Here is a 17,180-nt window from a genome sequence, read left to right on the forward strand (position 1 = left end):
GTTTGAAAATTTATGGATACTTCTCTCTGTATCATATTCAGAGTGCAATAGAATCACTGTTCGGAGCATCCATGACTGGAATTGCCTACTCCCTCTTTGGTGGACAGCCTCTCACTATACTTGGAAGCACAGGACCAGTTTTAGTGTTTGAGAAGATCTTATTCAAATTTTGCAAGTAAGTGAAGATGAAACGCGTCATCCCTTGGGTGTTGTTAGGTAGAGACACTGATCCCAAAGTTCCAACATCTGCAGAATGAGGTTAACAGTTTTGAGTGCACTGCTTAGGCTTTCAAAGTCTGAAAATTATGGAGTCACTGAGACAAGTGAATTGGTGGTAATGCAAAAAGGTTGATTTTTTTAGTTTATTTGTTTTTTTTTTTTTTTTTTATTGTATCATTTTCTACTCTGAGGCAATACATTTTAATCTGTGTTTTTTCTCATCCCTAACTCATGGAAAAGGTTTTACCTCTCACCCAGGAAGTAAGTGCAGTGACAGTGGTGCCACCTTTCAATAATCACTAATATAGACCCTGCCCTTCCTCCACCCAAACAATGAAGGGGTAAAGCATCATACCAGAGCAGCAAATCCTCATGTTCATGTTAATGTGCTATACATGACATACCTCTGCCACAGAGTGGGTAAAAATTATGTCTGCATCTTGGCAACCATCATGCTTCTCTGCAATCCTATTTGCTTTTCTGCCTCATTGCTGTGACAAGGACTTCTTCTTCAACATGTCCTGAGCAACATACAGTAGGAGACCCTGCTTGGCACCCCAAAAGCTCTTCCCTCGCCTTCAGGTAGACCTATCAGTTCTCTGTGATAGTGTCATGCAACACGCCTGGAGCTCTACTATCAGATGCAATAATCATACAAGATTTTGATGAAAGTTGTTATTATAGCTACCCTTGCAGCTCAAGAAGAAATTGGCAGGTGTTGGCTGTTCACAAGACAGAATATGGGATAAAAGTGGGTGGACCATATATATCTCATGAATGTGACTACTGTCAAAGCTGTTCGCTCATTTTAGTAGAGGTAGAGCTCTTTATGTCCTGTTAACTTGGAGAGAGCTCAGGTCAGGAGGTGACCTGACAGTATCTTCAGTTCACAAAAGGCAAATAATTTCCATTTTAGACTGCCCCTAGAATCCCACATCCCTAGGCAAAGGAAACTCTGGAAGCACCTCTTCTGCGTTTACTGTGGCTGGACAAAACATAAACTGTGTTTAATTCTTGGTTGTTTTTGGGTTTTTTTAGAGAATATGGGTTGTCGTACCTTTCTCTGAGAGCTAGCATTGGACTGTGGACTGCAATCCTGTGCATCATCCTTGTTGCAACTGATGCAAGCTCCCTAGTCTGCTACATTACCCGGTTTACTGAAGAAGCTTTTGCTTCTCTTATCTGCATCATTTTCATTTATGAGGCCTTAGAGAAGCTATTTCATCTCAGTGAGACATACCCAATCAACATGCATAATGATTTGGATCTGCTGACAAAGTACTCGTAAGTAAGATTTTTTTCTGTTAACGGCATTTTGTTTTTGTTTTTTCATATGTTGTGTTTGCTCTGTGAGGAAAGCAAACCAATGCACAGCAGGAAAAGTTTGCAGTACTTGCAAACTTAACATGTGGAAGTTACTGAGTTAGGGATGATGCTGGCACATGGAAGCAGTAGTTTCTAGAGGTATGTTTACAAGCAATACACATGTGCTTAAGATAAGTGAAAAATATCTTGACTTGGAGTTTGGAGAAGCTCCATGCAACTTGGAAGACCTAGATTAAAAGAGTAGGTCTTGGAGGGACCTTAGCTTTAGGTCCTTATTCACATTTTTGTTTAATGAGATGTAGTTCAATGATCTCTTACTATAATCTTGTAATGATGATTTATAATATTTTATTGGGTGTTCAACATTTTAATATAATATTTATCTGTTTTTTGGTGGTTGTGTTATTTCTTGTTTTGTTCCCCCCCCTGCATTGAAGTATTGACCTATCTAAAAAAGATGTAATTTGATGTACCTCCTGTATTTTAGTCTCTCTGGTAGTTAAGGTTCAAGCTTCAAAAACTGAAGTGGATTTGGAATTCTTAGGTACTTCTCAGCGGTGATTGATTTTGTCATAATCATTTGTACTTAATGACAAGATTTTTAATATGACTCCATTTAAGCAGCTTTAGTTTATTTGTGGAGTTCTGACAGGTATTATTCTACCTGGGAAATAAAAAAGTGAATGGTTTTAATCAATATAGTTTCATTTAGAAGTAAAACCTCTTGTTTTGGTAATATGAGAACAAAAATGTTCTTCTAGTAAAGGACAAGATCCTAGTCTGTCCTGAGGCTAATTAAGCCTGGTCACCTCAGCAACTAGAATGTCATTAAAAACCATTTTCAGAGAAGATTCCCCTCCAGAAATATCTTTGTTATTTCATTGAACTCATTTGAACCCTCTGCATGAGCAGGGTGGGGCCCAAAAGGAACAATGCTTGAACAGTGCCACATCTTCTGTTCACTGGAAAAACAGGAGTGTCTCAACCAAATGTCTCATTTGCATTTTAAGCTGGGAAAAACAAAACATAGTGACGGAGAAAACATTTGAGCTTTGTATATGTTATCACTAGAAAAATTGTTAGAAAATCCTAAATCTGAATGCGCATTATATACCTTTATACACAGAACAAGTTAAATTACAGAAACTATAGTTCTGCTGTGACATACTCTCTCATCATGCTGAAAAAAATATTTATCTCTGAAAGTTTAATCAGTAGACAAAGGAATATTAATTTGAAGAGAAAGCAGTAAACATCAAGAATAGACCATGTATGCAGGTGAGGTTATATCTTGGTCTTATTTAATTTCACTTTAATTGTATGAAGTCGGTATTTCACTCTGAAGAGCCTCATATAGCACAGTTTGTAGGTTGTTTTTTTTCCTAACTACTTAAAAGTAGTCATCTCAAAGGGAAAGAAAATAAGATGTTCTCATATGGTTTTGAAAGACAGATGTTGAAATACTATACAAAGACAGAAAATTATTCACAAACCATTTAGCAGGCAGAGCTGAGATGTTAAAATATGTAATAAAAGCATAAACACAAATAGGAATACTGATTCTTGGGTATGTAGCTTTATGTGTGGTTAGCTGAATCCTGTGACACCGCTTGAGATTTCAGAGAAATAAGATTAAGAGTCTTGCTTGTGTGTGGGGTACGTTGATACATTTCTCTACATTGTATGAAAGTATTTTATTATCATAGTCCTTATTTTTACAAAGAAATGGTTTTGGTTTTATTTAAAATTCCATTCATTAATCAGAATCCCATATTAATTTTTGAAGAGTGGTGTTTATTTGCCATCCGCCCTTGGTAACTCTTCATTGAATGTAGAATCTGCAGAGCATGCTGAATGGTAAAAGAGCAGCAATTGTCTTCCTCCAGTTACAGCTATTGACCTGTCGTGTCTTACAGTGTTGGAATACCAGCACAACAGTTTTAGATTTTTCCAAACATACTTCACATGTTTGGAAGAAAGATTTGACCACTGCCTGGTAGTTTCAAACACATATATAGCTATCAGAATTATTTGATATAATAATTTTGTAGTTATTTGAGGTCACCATTTCATACCTATCGTTTCAGATATTTCACTCGGTGTAGACAGTACAAATAAATTGACTTTTGAACTCTTGTATTGTGTTTCTCTTTCAGCACTTACATTGTATCTTCTAGTTGCAGCAATATGCTTTTTATTATTGATATCATGTCCATGGCAACTGACCCCCCTAATACCAAAATGTCTATCTGTAAACATAGGTATAGGCAACATATCTCTTATGGGATGTGGCTTATTTTTTTTTAGCCTTAAAATTGATGGAAATGCCATAGATTATCTTGTAAGAGTACGTGTGCCAATTCCAAGGATCTGTACTTCGAACACAGCAAGGTGGTAATTCCAGCCTCTTCTTTTCTCTTCCCTCTCTTCTCCTTCATCTGAGTTTTTCTTAGTTGTTCAGAACTGTCCCAGACAGGTTGGGAGAACAGAAAGATGTGCTCTTTTGGAGCAATTCTACATCAGCTGCCCAAATGACTAGTGCTTTCACAGCAGGCTTGGTGCAGCCTGAACTCCATGGGTTTGCTGTGCAGATACACACGTATTACTGTGTCCAGACACAGTGGCCGTTTGCTCAGAAGGTATTACAATTATCATCCCCACAGGATCATCACAAGAAAAGACATTAAGTCCCTGCTTAAATGTCTGTACATGCCTTGGTTCCAGAAAGATCAGGCATGAGAAGAACAATAAGCTTAAAAGCTTACTTGAAATAAAAATCTCATTTTTGTGTTCTTGAAATTGGGCAATATTGCTTTCATGAGGAATTAGAAGCTTTTTCTGCAGCATCTGACTCCAGTCCTTCTACTTGTAGTTTAAATGGGTAACAGACTTGGGCTGAAACTGGTCCTTTCCTTAAAGGACCAGCATACTCTGTTACAGAAGCTAATTAGTATCTGCTGTTTTGCTAATTAAAACAGCTGTTTGCATTTTCCTCTCTGGGGATTTTAAAGACAAGTTTTTAATTGTTAGTAAAGCCTTGGCAGTTCTTTAATTAGCGATGGGTGAACTTCAAAAGGTTGTGTGACTTACTTCTCTTTGAATGCTCAGCCAAAGCTTATGTAAAACTTTATCTTGGATCTGCAATTCTGTGCTAGAAAACTCAGGTTATACTGTAAAATTTCTGTTTTCCGTATTGTGCCTGCTGCCCACTCAAAAAGTTGATGATAAATAGGTCAGGACACTGTACATACTAAAAGCATTCAGTGTATGCTGTAGCCCAGCTGTCCTCTCTTGCCCCATGGGCTTTCTGAGGATGCTCTGAAGTCCTCAGGTAGTCTTTCTACTGTTGCCTTTGCCCTGGTGAAGGCGTGAGTTTGATCCAGTAAAAGTCATTCATTGGCATGCTGTTAGTACTGTCCTTTGGAGTACTAGAAAAACAAAGAAAATTGTAATTTGAAATGGTTGGTATTTCAACCAGATTGAAACCATATTTCAAGTGAGAAAGAAAACCCATTCTGTATTTTGGGTGGGTTTGAATTCTGTCATAAACAGTCTCTGTTGCAGGAGTTTCATGTAAAAGACTGTACTGCATGCATCTCCTTGAATTATATTTGAGAGTATAGGAGCTATTACTAGTATTCTGCCATAACAAACCTTAGAAGACTATAGAAAGAACAGTCAGAACAGTTGTTTGATTTTTTTCCTTTTTTTTTTTTTTTTTAAATTCAAGCAGACCCAAATATTTAAAATCAGCTGAAAGTCCTTGTAAAAGATTTCTCAAAATTTGTATTTGCCATTTTACCATTTAGGTGGAAGATATGAGTTTGTTACAGAATTCTATGTCAAGAAAACAAAAAATATCTTTATGCATGATGTTATTAATGTAGAACGAGTCCTAATGTACTTTTAACTCACTTTATTATGCTTTTTTGTTATTCTGTGTTGAAATATTTGCCCTAACCATCGGGTGGTCTACCTGCAGACCAATCCATTAATTCATATGTAACTTTTCCTTAAAACACCATTTTTATGATAAAGACTCTAAAGAATAAAACATCTAAGAGCTAAATCAGAATAAGGACAAAGACAACCTAATTTTCAGTGTGTTACTGTGCTGCAATTTCTTTTCTTTTTAAACTGCATTGTTTTGAATGAATTTAAATACAGTAGCTGCATTGTTTATTAAATGAAATACACATACACTCTGATCTGGGCTTTTCTTTCTTTTTCTTTTTTTCTGTGACCTTTTTGTATTTTTCATGCCATTAGCATTTGTGGGTTGGCATAGCAACTCTCTTATTTCTGCACTCTCCTCCTCCTGCTTTTTCCTACCTCTGTAGCAAATATATCTCCAGTTAGTGAATCCTGTCTGGAACACTGATGCACATCACTTTTAGTGTGTATATTAAATATTAGGATATTGGTTTTGCTAGGAAAGGAGAGCCCTACAACTGGGTGGATTAAAAACAGAGGTTCTCAAAAGGAGAACAAAGTAAGCATTGTAGATGAAAGGAACATGATTTAGAAAGCAATCCAGTATTTTTAAAAATACAAGCATTTTAAGATAGTTATCTTGCAATACAGAAGATAGTTATTTCTCAGTGTGAGGTTGCTTAGATCTTGGGACTTCATATACCTTTTGGTTTTTATTAATTCTTTTTTTTCAGAGTGATGAATTCGTGTTGTTTTTAATAATTCTTTACCAGAAGTTACTCAATTATTAACAGATTACATTGAATAATTTTAAAGTGATTTCTTGGCATAGTAATATGCATATTGCAATCTGTCTTGGTATTGACATGCACTTAAGCATTAGGAGTAGAAAATCCCACTCTGATGTAATTAAGGAGCCAAGATCATGTCAATCTTGGTATCTTTTGCAGGCTATAGAAACCATTGCTTCTAGAAGACATTGCAAAGATTTAATTCTGTGCGTACTACTGTTTGCACAAGCAAGTTTTGAATCTTTCATTTCTGAATAACTTAATCTAAACACATTATTATTGGATGCAAATTGTGTTGTTTTATATCCTGTATTCCTTAAGCTGCTGGTGGAATGAGAAGAGTTAGTGGTGATAAGCACAGAATTTCTCATTAGGATCCCAGGCATGTAATTGAATTCCAGTTTCTGTAAGGATGACTTTGAACTCAGATATGAGTATAGATTTTCCTTTCCTCTTCCCTTATATTATTTCTGAACCAGCATTATATTGAATCTCTTCTCCTCGGGTATATGATTTTTTGAACTTTGGAAGCATGGTGAAGCGACATCCTAGAAATGTTTCTCAGTGAAAGGTTTCAGATGGGTTGTCAATATTCCACAGTTACACTATTCTGCACATCAACTTCTATGTATGTTAGTTATGTATCATAGTACTGCTAAGAATGCATGGACTGCATACTGCACCAGGTAGCTAATGAAGACCAGCCTTTATGAGTGACAGTCAGGGTTAACAAAACTCCAGTGTGATTAAAAATCTGTTTTCTGAACTTTCCCCTTCACAGAACAACAGTCTCCTCCTGATGTGCTATTCAAAGAAACCCGATTCTTTGACGTTTCTTCACTCTAACATGAGTTTCCCCCCTCCCCGATTTATCTCTATGTGTGTGTGAAACTGTTGTGCTTCTGGGTACTTTCACAGAATTTTCTATTTTCCTCCTGAACTTCATTAGCTAAACTATACAGACTTCCAACTTCAGAGAACAATATACGTGGATGTCTTCTGATGTTCATGATTGTCAGAAACGGGCTACTTAATGACTCAATGGTCTAATTCAGGATGGCAGATCTCATGAATAAATGAAGAAGAAGTCTTGTCTTGCCATGACAGCTGTACTTTGAAAGGATTTTTTGATACTGAGAATAGAACTTAACTGACAAGTCCATTTCCCATCAGTATTAATTATTTTGTTTCCAGTCTCTTCTCCACAGAGACTTTGATTTTGTTTTTATGAATGTTGACATGGGAAGTAATATGGAAAATTTAATGCTAGGGATATACAGGGTTTTTTTGTGTAGGGATAGCAGGGAAAAGTCATCCTCTATGATATTGTTGTTCCCTTTCTATAGCAGTAGTTGGACAAATAGAAGGACTCTGTGAGTGACCAGAATTCACATGAAAATGGTGTATTTGGAGACAATCTAAACATGCATAGCATTCTGCTGTTGATGTACTTCAACCTTATAAATGCAGCTATAAGAATACTTATGCATATATTCTCATATCATATATTCATATATACTTACTTTAAAAACAAAATTAGTGATGCTACCTTCCATTTCATACCATCTTATTATTCTGTCTGTTATGTGATTAGTGCACAGCACACTTGTAGAGCATACCCTTTGTCTTAGGGGAAAAACTTCCTACTTATATTGCCAAATATGTGCTCTGATATTTAGAAAGACATTGTTTAAACAAGCACATTTTGTAACTCATTTGTCATACTTGCCTATTGGTTTTTTTGTTTGGGTTTTTTTTTTAATAAGATAAATATTCATATTGATCAGATCTCATTCTCTACCTTAAGCGAGCCAGAAAGAAATTTTGCCCTTCTAGGAAGAGTAAATGGTATGTTGGCTGATGATGAAGAAGCTGCAGTTGCATCTTTTATAGATCAGATCCTTAGCTAGTATAAAGAGATGTAGCTAGAATTACGTACATGCTGGAAAAACAGGAGCTCCGAAACAGTGCCTTATGAATTGGATAAAATCATCAATAGTAAGTGCCTTCTAGTCTTACCCACTGAAAAAAGCAATTGCCTAAGGATGACTGGCCATGAGGCTTTCAGAGAAGCTGCACCATTTATGTATGTCTTATTTACTTGCAAAAACACCGTGCAAGCTTCTTGTTCGAAGCTCTTTTACGGGCTGTAGTGGCAGCAGAAAGGACTAGCACCATGCTGCATGTTTAAGGTCTGTCTGGGGAGGAAAGTGTATGTGACAGGTTAAAGAGAAGAAAATGGTGAAGAACAGGCCTGAAGAACTGGAGGTGAGATGTGGAAGTTTGAGGGATTCCCCCATCATACCCAGGTTAAATTCAGTTGAACAAATAGGAGTAGGGAATAAGTTTCTTCTTTTATAGTAAACAGAAAGTTGCAGTCAAGATGAAAGTGTTTTTAGTGCAGAACCTTTCACCTAACTAGTTGTGCAAGTGATGTTTATCTTTTATTGCTGATCTGTGAAGGAGGGGGGAAATAATCCCTAGCTTTACATCTAAAAGGTTTCTATTTTACTAACCCGTATTCCCTTTCCCATTTAATGGTTGGACTTGATGATCTTAAAGCTCTAAAGTTCTTTTCCAACCTAGTTGATTCTATGATTCTTTGATTGTCCCCAAAAGGAAGGATCATACAGTCTTTTTGGTGCCATCAAGGACAGCAATATCTATTCCTTTTGCAGAACAAAGAACACTGCTAGTTGTCTGAGATGTCCCAAAGTTGTTGTTGTAAGATCCTAGCTCTATTCTTTGAAAACAGGGCAAGTTGTAGGAAATGTTGCACACTGAAGTTATGATGGCTACCTCAAGTTAATGAAATGTATGTAACTGAGACTTATGAAACAAAGGCAAAAAGAGCTAGGAAAAGCTTGGGGAGGTCAAGGGGACTAAGAAGGGAAGGGGGATGCCATCAGTGACCTATACTGCCTATATTGTTACAGTTGGGTTGGTGCTGAAGATTTAGCTCCAGTCTTGATCCTCCTGTAAAAGGGAGAGAGGTACAGACTCCAGAGGATACCAGTTTGTCAGCCGGTCCTAAAATGTATTATTTCTAATCAACCTTTGTACCCCATCTTGATTTGCCAGAGACTTCTTGAGTGCCTTGCAAGATGTGATGGCAATAAAGAGTCCTTGCTGTAGTTACTTTTCTAGCTAGCAGGTTCAAGCCATTATTTTTCTGTTACTTTCTCCTTTTGTCAGTTCTGATCTTGTGGCATTTCTCCTGCAGTTTTCTGAATACTGTCTTGTCTGAATTGGTTCATTAGCCTACCTTAGATTTATGAGCCACTTTGTAATAGGCTGTATTAGGTATTTAAATACTCTAAAAGAAAGCAAGCTACACTGATTTCTGCCTACTTGCAAAACATGGACATATAAAATACAATAGAGAGTGACCTGTGTCTGGGTAACTAGTGCCATTTTAGATCTCAGCCTTCACCTGCTGGAAAGCAAAAGCATGAGTTACCATAGACGCTCTCACGTATGTGCCAACCCATCATGGATGTCACAGATACCATGGGGTATATAGGTGCTCATGTTTAGATACCTGAATTGCTCCCAGGAGATCAGAATGTCTTGCAATAACAAAAAATGTAAAGATGCAAAAGTAATTGTTTTGTCATCAGTGTGATGAAATGGATGTATTGTGAGATCAGCAGCAGAGAATTATTATTATTTTTTTCACTATAGTATAGTTGGGACTGTATTTGGAGCTGAGTATGTTGCTTAGAAAATATACTTACAGGTATATGTATGCTCATTGATAATAGCATAAACTCCACATATATCTTGTAGTGGGCAGGTGCTCAGCACTTTAAACAACTTTACAAGAACTTAAGAGCAGTTGAACGTCCAAGAGGCAATCAATGTTTTTTTTCTTTTCTAGCATTCTGAGTAATATTTTTGTCAAGAAAATAGAAAGATGTGTTAGCGGTTAACAGTTCAGTCTTACTTTTTTCTCCTGAGAGCTGACCTCTCAGAGTAAAAAATGACAATGAAAGAGAATAGAAATTTTAAAAGATTAAGGTAGAAAGTTTATTTCACTAATGCAAGCTTCTCCTTACAGGTCAGTTGTGTTGGGAAATAGCCATCAATTAAAGCAATTACATCTGTTACAAAATGTCACATTTTGGTAGATAATATTTTATGTTCTGGCACCATATGGTACCTCCAATTGTGTTTTTTTGGGGCTGGATAGGGAGATTCTTACCATCTCACTTTTCTGTAAAGTTAAATATTTAGTGTGATGCTGGAAGACAGTTATACCATGGTACAGTCTCACAGCAAAAGGTCAGTGTTGCCAAAAGATGCATGATACTGAAAACAATGTAATGTGTTTTATTTTTAGTGATATCTATATATATGTATGTATATATATTTAAAACCACTGAGGTCACTGTTTGAACTATCTTCTTAGTAGAAAGCAGGATCTGATTTTTACAGTTAGGGCCTAATTCTGTGCTTGGGTGTGGGTGATTCTGGCGTGCATGATTGGAGTTTGCACAAGTCACTTATTGCTGATGAGCAATCTGCCATTGGTAAATGCCTGTGAAATTTGGTAAAGGCTAGACGGGAATGCTATGAAGGAGGAAAGTGGTACTGATGCAGAAATAAACAGGGTGATGATTTTGTTTGAAGGTAAATTACTTGAGCTGTATTAAACTTATAACTTTAATTGTCAGGTTTGTGACTAAGGAAATAGAAAATTTGACTCCTCCAACTTTTAAATACAATTTTGCAATTTGCAGCAAGTGTAGCTGTTCCGTGTAGTGTTGATGACATGCACAGTCTTCCCTTCTAGTGAGAAAGTGACTGTGATTGAACAGCCCACGTCACCTTGGCCTACTGTAATCAAACCGCAGTGGGCCGTCGCCTAGCGTCTGGCCAGTCTGTGATCAGCGATGGACATCAGGGGGCAGGGAGCTCCTATACTCACAGGAAACAGTAGTAACCTGAAATAGCCACCTCTGTATTGTTGCATGAACATCAAATACTCCCTTGCAATGACACAGACATACTGTTGACTTTATTACGCTACTGTAGCTCACTAGTTGCTTCATTTAACCCATTTTATAATATTTTAAACTATGCATTGAACACACATTCATTCTGCACCGGGGCCTGTTCCAAGACATTAAATATGTTTGAAAGATCCAGTCCACTTTGAGGACTTTTGGCTCAGGCCCCGTTTCTCTGAATGCTGTTGCTTCATTTTATTTTATTCTTTTAATTGCTTTTTGTTCATGGGCTGTAAGGGTTTTTTCTTTCTTTTATAAATATCTGCATTTAGAATAAAAGCAAGGAGTTGCACGAAGACAACCTGCATCTCTATGTATATAATAAATGCAGCTGTTGTCACATGTATAGTATTGTAATCAAAATACAGTGGCACTATTCTGTACTCATAATGTAGATGGTAGAAATTCTTACATCAAAAATACTGCAAATCTAGATGAGAATTGTTGTTTTGTGGAAATATAAACAGCCACATAGAAAATAGATGGCATGGGTAAGTGAATAAACTGATACTCTTCTAGAACTGGAATGCAAATATGTGCTCACTGGCTCTCCACTTCATAGTCAGATGTTATCCTGTCCCCAGCTGCTCCTGAAGACTTTATCAGAGAGTACAGAATTTATTTACAGCTATCATGAGCACATTGAAATACTGACAGGATAGATAGTACTATAAATTTTTAAAGTGGTATTAAAGAGAACTGCAAAACACACTTGACATGTTGGAACCTATTGAGTATCCTGCATATGTTAAAGGCTTTGTTAAACAAAAAACTTCCCACAGTTGCTTTAGAGGCTTTAAAGACTTAATTTTGATTTTGAATTGCCTATTTGCAGTATTGTCCTCCCACACTGCCTCATCACTTTTTGTATGCTAAATTACACAATATGGAATGAAAAGCATGCTTTTAAAGCAGCTGTGGGGAAAGAAAAAACAATGGGCACAGAAGTTCACAGCGCCTTTGGTGCTGGTGATCTTGCAAAACCCTGATGGTTGACGGGGCAGTTTGGCAGTTCTGCATGCAATGGTGCTCTGGTAAAGAGAAAGGAAGAGGATAGAGACAGTTTGCATTTGAGAAATGTATCCCATGTAGAGAAATGTTAGGTATAGCGGGGTGGAAGCGAACTGGCACTTTATCAGTATTACAAACTGTGCTTGCAGGTATCAATAGAACAGGAGGAAAATAGGTGGAAAAGCTTGCTCTGGACAGTGGTTTAAATATGTCACTTTACGTACTATATATGCATATGCACCTCACGGCAAATTATACTCTAGTAATAGCACTAGTTACTGAGCTATGAACTGCTTCAAAGCATGCATTTTCTGAATTCATTTGAACTAAAATTATGTGGCAAAATAGAGCACAATTTAAATATGTCGTAAAGTTAATAATTTGGATTAATATCTGATAGATTGTTTTTATTAGTAAGGAAAAAATATTACTTTGTCTTTTCAGATGCAATTGTATGGAACCAGAACATCCTAGCAATAAAACCTTACAATACTGGCAGGACTACAACATATCTGTATCTGATGTGCCATGGGGGAACCTAACTGTGTCAGTAAGTGAAACATTGAAATTTAATAAATAAAGGCTTAAGCATAAATAATTTTGTCTCTCCTACTGCAGCAAATATATTGAAAAAACCTCCTTTTTCTGATCATATTTGTTCAATCAAAGCATAAAATATACTTAATAGAACAAAGATTAACAGAGAGTTTGTAGTGTGATCTCCTGTTGTAAGCATTTTGCAGCCCTTGATAGTACACATTAAAGCAAGTATTGTGCATTTTGTGCCCTGCTTTGGAAACTTCTTGACACACTACCACAAGAATTTGACTGAGATTAAGTCTAAACATGTCAAATGACAATGGATTTGTCCTAAATTCTGCTGGATGACAAAACCAAAGCTCCTTTGAGTAGAAATACTCAGAAGCATTTATTTCCTCTAAAACATTCTTACAGCTGGATGGGCTATAAAGGAGAGTAGAAGAAATTTTGTAACATTTTCTGTTAAATGAACAAATTTATCTCTTAAATACATCTTCAGTGTTAGCTGTGTCAGTTGTGTCATCTTTTTTCGGGGGGGGGGAAACAGGGAGGGTGGGGAAGAACAAGCTACAGTCAGTCTGAGGTGCTTACATGGTTATGTAGCTTGTTTCAAAATGGTACGTTCTAGGTTTAAAAGATTTATTACTTCAGGTTTGCCTTCCTTAAGGCAATATATACAACTTGATTAAAATACTGTATTGAGATAAGGCCACCATTTTTTTCCCTCACAGATGTATCATTTCATTACACAGCCAAAGGGAATTGAGTGCAGAAGACATCAAACTGAAGTCTTCTTGCAAAAACATATCTGTATTAACCTCATTGTAGGCGTAACAAGTGAAACACTTAAAAGCCAGTCCAGTGGACTGTCTCCATTACATACTTTTTTTTTTTCCTTGCAAAAGTAGGAATGCAGAAGAACTGGTGTCCTCCAATCAGGAGTTAAAATCGGGAGTTAAGCAAGAGCAGCCTTCCATGGCTGCTCTGTGTTGATAGCAAGGACTGCTCCTCAACTATGTTGGTGTGGCAACAGCAGAGAGAAAGTTGAGAACTGCTGGCCTGAGGGATTCCAGCAGTCCAGAATGAATATTCTCAAAATTGCAGCACACTCTAAGAGCATCTGTGCAGGGGCAGACTCCTCCTCTCACTTTCTCAGATCTCTGACAGTGTTTTTCAGAGTACATTTGCATCTGAGGAAATCTAAAATAACAGATTTTGTTTTAACTATAAATGTAAAAGACCGGCTGCATTATATAAAGCCCTGTAAAACTTCTGTAAAAGCTTATTACTGAAACTCCAGTTTACATGTGTAGCAGTTTAAGTGACTTACTTTTCCTATTGAGTCCCTATAGTCATTAAAGAAAGTACTGAAATTTTTCATACTTCTGTGTATTTATTTCTTGTAAGCATCATCAGGATTAAGTTAAAGATTAGACCTACTTGTCTGTAAATATTTGGTCGGTTTTCCTCCCATTTTCTTTTTTACTACTCAATTCTTCCTGTTGTATCCGATTTAAAAGTTTCAAGTTACTGAAGATGCAGATTGGCACTCTCTCTTAAAAGGAACAGTAGCACCAACATTTTTTTTGCTATCTAGGATAAACTCAGTGTGAGCAAAGTCTTTATTCTGATGGCTACAAAATCCTTTTCAGTAGGTATATGATGCTGTGCCAACATGAAGGTCTAGCTCAGGCCAGGGCAAGTTTTCTAGGTGATGTCCCAGAATCTTGAGAATTTCTTCTGGATTTGCTGAAAATTTTTTTCCCCACCTGAAACCTTTATTTCAGAAGTGCATCATGTTTATCCCAGGTTTACTGCACTTCTTTGTCTCACAGTCACCAAATCTATTAACTGTTCTTTTTCAAGCCAGCCGTTGTTCAAAGCCAAGGTTTCTCAGAACATGTCAAGCCACACTATTGTGACATGAGTATGATGAGCCAATGACCCAGATTATTTGTTACTAAAAGATCCTGATCTTGCAGGATATTGCTGCCTGGAATCTCTGGCTTTGGGTGCTGCATTTCTTTTTGCTTAATAATAGGTGTGGAGGGATTTAGGAAGGAGAAGGAAAGGACTGCAAATCCAGAGCTTGTAACTCACATTTTTAGAGCTACTCTGTTTCTCTGCCTGTTAACTTGGAACAAGTATGATTTTAGACAACTCAGGGTGGTATTGGAGTTTTTCTAGACATGTTTTCTACTGTATCTATGTATTTGATAGTATATTGGATGGAATTAATGTTACAGATTTTGGGTTTTGCTGCATTTTATCAGATTGCTTTTTTAAAGAAAAAGCCGATTTGTGGAATGTGCTGCCCCCGTGTGGTATTAAATGTATTGGTCGTCTTTTAGGCTAATACTGTACATTCTACGAACCTTTTTCTTTAATTGCTTGGCCTGTGAAGTTAGAACAAAAAATCAGCTCTTGAGAATGCACCAGGAACAGCCTTCCTCTTGGTAGCTTTTTAGCTTTGCTTTCCTCTCTTGGAAAGAATTGTAGAAGTGCAAGTCTGTGCTTGCAAACAGAAAATAAATGTGTATTGTGCATCTGAAATAAATCTGGGTTTATATTATTATATTTGGGTTTTAATGACATTATGATATGTCTTTGTAACTTCATCATTTAATGCTGGTTAAAAAAGAGATTCTTTTGAAGGTTTGAGAGTTTTCCATGCAGACTAGATACAAACATTTGGAGTTTTAATATTTAAAACGATAAATATCTAAAATAATATTCCTAGTAATAAAATTTGCGTGCAATTTAGGTATGTAATAGGAAAGAAACTATCAGTGTAAGCGTGGGTATTTTTCAGAACAATACTACTTTGCTCTCTCTGATAGGAATGTAAAAAGTTTCATGGAGAGTTTGTTGGACGAGCCTGTGGGCATCACGGCCCTTATGTTCCAGATGTCCTCTTTTGGTCTGTCATCTTATTCTTTTCTACAGTAACGCTGTCATCCACACTGAAGCAGTTCAAAACTAGCCGATACTTCCCAACAAAGGTGTGTGCCATTTTTTGGATTCAAAGTTTGTTTTTAGTCGTGTGTAAGCATTAATTCAATACACATTGCAAATTCAGTTAACTGCTGGTGAAGTGGACACCGTGTCTTTTGCTGTTAGAAATTGTATCAGAATAAGCGTGGTTTTAGCTGTAAGCACAAAATGGCTCAAAGCAGTGAAGAAAAAGAAACCCTAAATCACATATGAATGTTTTAGTTAAAATTGTTGTTTCTCTCAATAATCGTAGGTACGATCTGTTGTCAGCGATTTTGCCGTCTTTCTCACTATTTTGTCCATGGTTTTAATTGACTATGCCATTGGGATTCCATCACCAAAACTTCAGGTTCCAAATGCTTTTAAGGTAATTGATAAATGAGAAAAGAATTATTGTGTTGACAAAGTACTTTGCTATACTGGGTTCATTAGTTTTTTTTCTTTATCATCAGGGAGTAGCGATACTAGTCTGAATTTTTCATGTTCACCAAGTACTGTGCAACTTATCTATTTAGAGGCCCATGTGAGTGAGTGTCTCCCATCAGGCCCCTTCATGCTTCCCAGTGTCTTCTATGTGAGGACCACCATGGCTCAAATTACCCAAATCATAAAGTAATATTCTAGATCTCCTTCCAAATTCTGGACTCACTGTGTCAAATACAACCAAACCTGTATTGACTTTATAACTTCTCTTTTTGGTATCATAGAAAGTTTAGCATTTTTCTGTGCTCTTACGTAGATTGATTTTAAGGAAATCATATCCTAGTAATGTTCTTGTGTGTATTCTTGTGAAGTTTGAATGTAAATAATTCTTAGAGTTCTGACTGGTCATGCATGTCTGTTTTTATAGCCTACCAGAGATGATCGTGGCTGGTTTATTACTCCTTTGGGGCCTAATCCTTGGTGGACAGTGATAGCTGCTGTAATTCCAGCCCTGCTTTGCACTATCCTTATCTTTATGGACCAGCAGATCACAGCTGTCATTATCAATAGAAAAGAACACAAACTAAAGGTATTAATTCAAAAGTTTTATTTTTGCTGTGTCGGTGATTTGCTGCCTTAGAGAAATCTTTATGAATGTAATTTAGAACAGAGATTCTGAATCAAGAAAGTGCTATCCTTTATGCTTTATTAGAGTATGATACCCATTCACCTAAAGAAAAAAAATCTGGAAGTTAATGATTTCCTTAAGTGCTGTAATATTAATTGCCTTTTCAGATATTGGCTTGTTCTGCTAGATTGTATTTTAAAAAACTATTTAGGGGTTATTTTGTAATACAAAATGATCTTCTTTCCTTTCTTTGTCCTTCTCTGTGTTTCTACCAATCCAATTTTTTTTATGCCCTTCTTATCT

The 17,180-nt window shown here is 36.7% G+C and overlaps 1 protein-coding gene across 1 annotated transcript in view; it reads left to right on the forward strand.

Annotated features, from left to right (window-relative positions):
* Window positions 1–17,180, forward strand: part of SLC4A10 (solute carrier family 4, sodium bicarbonate transporter, member 10) — a 117,933-nt gene that overhangs the window by 84,733 nt on the left and 16,020 nt on the right. Inside the window, exons 13-18 of the mRNA XM_010009798.1 lie at window positions 42–175; window positions 1,258–1,503; window positions 12,737–12,842; window positions 15,673–15,834; window positions 16,080–16,193; window positions 16,677–16,838. Of these exons, the coding sequence (XP_010008100.1) occupies window positions 42–175; window positions 1,258–1,503; window positions 12,737–12,842; window positions 15,673–15,834; window positions 16,080–16,193; window positions 16,677–16,838 (924 nt within the window). The remainder of the gene's footprint in view (window positions 1–41; window positions 176–1,257; window positions 1,504–12,736; window positions 12,843–15,672; window positions 15,835–16,079; window positions 16,194–16,676; window positions 16,839–17,180) is intronic.

Source organism: Nestor notabilis, unplaced genomic scaffold, assembly GCF_000696875.1.
Source record: "Nestor notabilis isolate BGI_N333 unplaced genomic scaffold, ASM69687v1 scaffold5302, whole genome shotgun sequence".
Taxonomy (NCBI): Eukaryota; Metazoa; Chordata; class Aves; order Psittaciformes; family Psittacidae; genus Nestor; species Nestor notabilis.